Source organism: Hibiscus syriacus, unplaced genomic scaffold, assembly GCF_006381635.1.
Source record: "Hibiscus syriacus cultivar Baekdansim isolate YM2019G1 unplaced genomic scaffold, ASM638163v2 tig00112044_pilon, whole genome shotgun sequence".
NCBI lineage: Eukaryota > Viridiplantae > Streptophyta > Magnoliopsida > Malvales > Malvaceae > Hibiscus > Hibiscus syriacus.
The window spans coordinates 408,282-414,294 of NW_024063242.1; the positions used below are offsets into that span (position 1 = coordinate 408,282).

General features: G+C 31.5%; 1 protein-coding gene across 1 annotated transcript; it reads right to left on the bottom strand.

The window, feature by feature from the left end:
* Positions 1–4,024: 4,024 nt before the first annotated feature.
* On the bottom strand, positions 4,025–5,540 carry LOC120174251 (bidirectional sugar transporter SWEET12-like). The gene is made up of 6 exons (XM_039181165.1): positions 5,493–5,540; positions 5,326–5,387; positions 5,030–5,240; positions 4,778–4,939; positions 4,554–4,673; positions 4,025–4,348 (listed from the first exon to the last, which is right to left on the bottom strand). Exons 1-6 carry the CDS (start codon positions 5,538–5,540, stop codon positions 4,025–4,027), a joined length of 927 nt encoding a protein of 308 aa, XP_039037096.1.
* Positions 5,541–6,013: the final 473 nt, after the last annotated feature.

Genomic DNA, 6,013 nt, shown 5'->3' on the forward strand with positions numbered 1-6,013 from the left:
TTGGTCCTCGGTTACTCCCTGTGGCATGATGCTGGTACATACCATATGAAATTCCATGAGATGTTTATGTGGATTCTCGTTGGGCAATCCGCAGAATGTAGGGAGGAGATGAATAAGGTCAGTTTTTAACTGGTATGGAGTTTCGCCTTGGGGAAAATCAATGTACATAGGCCCTTGTTCGTCCATCGGAATTGTATTAACAGATTCACCTGAATTTGATTCTTCTTATGGATTTAATTGTTGTCTCTTTCTTTCCCGAAGCGTCTGTGCGTAGAGTCTCCTACCTTTGGCTTCGATCTCTGGTCGTACTCCACTAATGCGCCCGGATTAGTCCTGGTCATAAATCAAAAGCAAACAAAAAATTAGTAACTTTGGCGAAGTCCCCAGCAACGGCGTCAATTTGACAACTGTCGTTTTGGATGTCAAATAATTTTTTTTCTCAATTAATAAATAAAGAAATACGTAGTATAGAGAAATAAGGGTCGAATCCTCAAGGACTTAGAAAATCACAATTTTATGTTTGAATGATTCTAACCAGGCGAAAATAGTAAAAAAGGGTTTTATAATATGAGATTTAAATAGTAAAAAATGATTAAATAAATAAAATAAATTAAAGTAAAAATAAGAGGGTAAAGATTATGAATAAATAGTAAAAATAGCCTCAAGCTTCGCTTTGACTCAATTTCCTTTAGATCATCGAATAAGATTTTCCCTCCGGGATTCACGTCGGTTATTTTGTCTACAAGGGCTATCCTCGTGACTCTATCTTGTATACTGAATACTCAAGGCAATCTTTGATTTCGGCTTCGAAAATTGATTCTATCAACATCAATTGTCGTAGATCAATTACCATTTAAGTTCGTGGTGACCGACTCAGATTGTTGCTTTCATAACCGTCAATTCCGATCTCAAATCTCTCTTGGCGAAGTTATCTCGCCAAGTGTGTTCCCAAGAAGTCGGATGTGCTTTCTATAAGCTGAATCTTCCTCCCACACATTTAATCGCAACAACCTCTTGACCAAAGTCAATCTTTGATTTTGAAAAATAAGCGCAGAGATTGAGAGAGATATTTCGAAGATATTAAGGGTTTGTTTCAATTCTCCCGTTGGAATTGAGTCATCGCATCAGCTCTCGACTTATGGAAAATTTAGCTAAGTATGAAAAAAGTCTTACTTAGCATATTTAAAACAAAACTTGAAAATAAAAGAAAAATGAAAAAGAACTTGAAAAGTAAAATGATAAATCTTTTAATAAAACTAGAGAGAAAAGAAGATTGTAATTTGAGTGATGAGTTTAGGCTTACCCCAAGTGGGTATTTATAGCCTCTCAAAGCCTAAGGATAAACAAAGAGAATAAAATAAAATAATCCTAAAGATAATTGTTTAATTTAAATTCAAACTTAAAACTAGTCTCCTAATGCAACTCTGCTCGTCCATCATCCAAAGGCGTGCGGAGAAAGTCTTCTAGAAACTGTCGCTAATTGGACCTTCTAGAAACCTCCACGCCAGACCGCATCGTGGCCATGTCTCCAGCCATGACCAAGTAATAAAAAAATACAGAATGCGCCTGTTTTGTCACTAATTCTGGAAAATAAGGACCTACACAAAAACAAGCATAACACGACCAATTCAGCAACAATAATTCCACAAAATCGAAGAAATAACGAGCAAAGATTAACGATTCTGAGCACTCATCATATATATATATATATATACAATTAATTAATTACTGAGTTACCTTATATAAATCTTTAAAAAGTATTTTTAAATTTAATAATCCTCAGTATGTCGAATATAAATTGTTATTTAATTGTATGTATAATTTTTGAGATATACATGTGAATTAGGGATGCTTAATGAGTTGAGCAGCTCGTGAGCAGCTCGAACTTGACTCGGTCAAAACTCGTAAAAGCTCGATTCGGTTTGAATCGACTCGAGACCTTAACGAGTTGAGTCGAGCAAAGTTCAACTCGATTCGATAAGTTCACGCGCATCTCATTCATTTTTTAAATAATTTTTAATAGTTATTTTAAAAAATTATTTCATTCAAAAAAATACTAATTTACTAATAGATAATAAAAACATGATAAATGACTAATCTATTAAGTTATAGTATTAGTAGATTTTACCTATAGTAAAAAAATAAGATAAAAATTCCAATGAACTTATCGAGCAACAAATTGAGCAATGGGCTTAATGAGCAACGAGCTTAACGAGAACAAGTCGAGCAACACGTTTTTTAACGAGCACGACTCGAGCAAAATTTTAACAAGCAACGAGTCGAGTCGAGCAACAAAATTTTTTAACGAACACCAGTCGAGCATTGTCCAATTCGCGATCGAATCGCACGATAACCACCCCTAATGTGAATTATGAATTATGATCTACTTATGGAATGTAATTGATGAAGATTTTATTATTTTGTTGTTATGTGTTAAAGTCAAACTTAAAATTAGCGGAGGGGATTTGTTTGGACTCGTTTTATTTGGTGATCTTAAAACTGTTTTATTAATAATAAATAGTTTGGAGTCTCTGACTTCTAAATTCCATAAATATTTATTTTTGAAAAATTCTCTTAATACCATTTTTAGCATGAACTTATAAGTCAAATTCATCAGAATTTACAAATAACTAATTTTTTAAAAATATCTTTATTACTTTTTATAAGTATATTTAAATGAAAGTTATAATTGAATAATAATATTAGGTACATTTATCAGAATTACAAAAAAAGGTTTGTTTAGAGCTTGATTCATACATACCAAATCTCTACAATTAAACTGAATTTATAAATGGTTTGTTGGGTGACTAAATTGATAGCACCATAAACTTTGAGTAACCAATTGGGATATGTTAATGTTTTTACAAAACCATTGTACTTGAACGAGGAGTTTTAGAAAGGAAAAAATCGGATGGCTGCGTGGCCCAAGATGGATCCATTTTACATAATAATTGTCAATTTGTAATATGCTTTGATAAACAGTTATATAATTACAATGTTTAACACCAAATATTGTTTTGAAAACTTTTGATATAAATTTTACAATGTGTAATAATTTGATTATATATATATATATAATAAAAACCATCATATTTAAAAATTTAGAAAGTAAATAAGTGTGAAATTGATATTTTATTTTTAGAGTTTGTGTCACTTTCTATACATAGGTTAGATCAATTTTTTTTAGTCGACGGTGAGATCGGTTTTGATGCCGATTGCCGACCATTTGTTCTCTTTTTTAATTTTTATTTTATTTTTTAATAAGAATAATTATGTCTTTGTGGCACGTTTTCATCTTCTTTTTCGATTGTTTATATGTTCTTTTCATTTTATATTTTCTCAGGGTTAGATTTGATGATACACAATTGATCAAGATTACGCATTTTGTGATACTCGATTTGCATTCGTGGATAGTTTCTCATGATTGACTTTGATTTATGGTTCTCAGTGGTCTTTCAATAGCTTCCCATTTGTGGTTCGTTTACCAATACAATCGGATTTATTCATTTCTATTTTCGTTTGAGTCTTTTGGTTGGATTTTTAATATTTTCTATGTAAGATCCTTTGTATGAATTAAATTGGCTGGTTTTAATATTATAGGAAACTGTCTAAATTATGTATTTAATTTACGATGATAGTTGTAAATCATTATCGTAATTTTGGATACTTTTTAATTTTTAATAAGATTAGCGGTTTCTATTAAAAAAATAAAAAACCATCTAAAATATAAATTTACCAAAAATAATATACATTAAAGTAAATAATTAGGTGTATACCTTATTACATGGAAGTATAGCATGAGGTGTATATATCCATGATTAGAATCATTTAGCTCCCTCAATTCAACTTACATATATATAATAAAACACTAGAAACTATATACAATAAGCATAAAATATTGACCCATACATAAATGTTATATATATAAAACAGTAGCATAGAGCAGCCTAGAAATTAAGAGAGAAAGAGGGAGAGAACTTCATGCATGCATGCATGCATGTGATCACCATCAATGGAGATCAGTTCAAGCTTCACATGTTCCCAGCATCTGGTTTGAGTTAGGCAACTCCAAGATTTTCTGATCCCTTTGATCATCATCATCATCATGAGATTGATTTTGTAATTTACAGCTGTTTACAATCGTTTCATGATGATGATGATCATGGATCCGCCGCTCTGATGAACTGATTTCCTCGACATCAAAATCCACAGCCGCATCCAATTTTGTCACATCGATCGTATGTTGCGGTACCTTAACCTCCTCGATTACCACTGTCTTGTATTTCCTGTATATTGCATACAGCACCATCTGAAGTATCCCAAAGACCAGCCCCAGAACATTTGGGATCTGTCAGCACCAAAAACAAGACTCCGATTTAAGTAGTTGTGAATGAATGGAGAATGTGTGTTGTCAATAGATTAAAAAAATACTAAACAAATACTATATATTGTAATCACCTCGGACTATTAAAAGAATATTTTGTCTAAGTTCTGCATCTGATATAATATATATTATATATGCATTACATGATATTTAGGAGATTATCACTCACCGCAATATGCAAATCCTTAAGGAAGATGCCATATAAAAGCCACGCGATAGCACTAAAGGTGAGCATCAAAGATAAATGAAATGGCATGAACTCCACACTTTTGGTGATTATGACTTGCCTCTGCAGAATATTAAACAAAGGACATTACATATAATATGTATCTATGTTCGATTTCAAATATATAATATGAGATAGTGAAGAATTATAATATTATGTATCATTACCATGATGCTAAGAGGTGCTGCAAACACACTTATAGAAAATACGACACAGATCCATCCGAGAAATTCGACTCGATTCGATCCTTTTGTTAGGAATTGTATGAGAAGAAGAATCGAAAAAAATGCCCCGCAGTCCAGCAATAGAAGCATCCTCAATGTATACATCTGCATGCAGTTAATTTTTACAGATTAATGCAAATTCGAATCACTTCATTAGCTTTAAAATTGATGTGGAAAAAAGGAGAGAGTAAATACCCTGGATTGCTTTGGTGCATAAGCAATATAGATGGCAATGTAAATGGTCTCCGCGACACAGCCGAAGGAGTTAATGGTGATGAGAAGGAAAGCTCCAGATTTGACAAAGGCATAGTAAATCCAAAGCATGGCACTGAAGAGTGAAACCACGTATGGGATTGATTGGAAACCTTCTGTTGATTTCTTCTTGCAAATTCGGATGAAAGTCGGTCTGAAAATCAACAATATCACTCACTACGTTATTCTTTGTCTTTGTAGTATAGCAGAAACCAGATGAAACCTTGTAATATACTTACAATGGAGCTAGGAATACCGCGAAGGATGAAATGTTACCTACAAACATTGAAAAAATGATAAGCTGTTTTTGGAGTATATCGATAAGATCGAAACCAAGATGGACGTAATATTTTATGTAAGAGACAAACTCATAAAACTTTAGGGTTGGAAATATTATTGAAAATACATTGAAAAAATCAAGGTCGTCAGGTTTATATAGGGGAAGGAAACCCATTGCTTTTGCATGAAAAATGAATAGGTCCCTTTCGTTTCTCTCAAATATCTTCATGCGATTAAAGATCCACTTACTAATTTTTTCCCATTCCGACGGAAAATTAAATATTAAATTTTTAATCATAATCATTTATTTATATTCATGTAATGATTATACTTTTCTTTTAAAAAAAATAATAAATTTCGTACGGTATAAATGGATATATTACCTATATCTATTTGGTATAAAATGAAAATAAATAAAAAAAATTATAAGGACAAAGTTAAAATCAAATGTCTTAGAGCAATATTTATTTAATTATAATTTGTGTAATATTTTATTGCTTAGAACTTGATGTTACTTTTTTTTTGAAAAAGAAAAGTAAACTTATGTTTTAACATTTTGTCGTAAAAAAATCGGATATAGTTAGTTTTTTCATATATAACAAAGTATATTTATTGATATCCAATTATATCACATCAAATATAGTATCA

Bases quoted from the DNA above. Each gene is read 5' to 3' on its own strand.
- LOC120174251 (XM_039181165.1), bottom strand. From the start codon at position 5,540: ATGGGTTTCCTTCCCCTATATAAACCTGACGACCTTGATTTTTTCAAT. The intron at 5,388-5,492 runs GTATTTTCAATA...CTCCAAAAACAG, and splicing joins ACGACCTTGATTTTTTCAAT to CTTATCATTTTTTCAATGTT. The intron at 4,674-4,777 runs GTAATGATACAT...AATATTCTGCAG, and splicing joins CAGCACCTCTTAGCATCATG to AGGCAAGTCATAATCACCAA.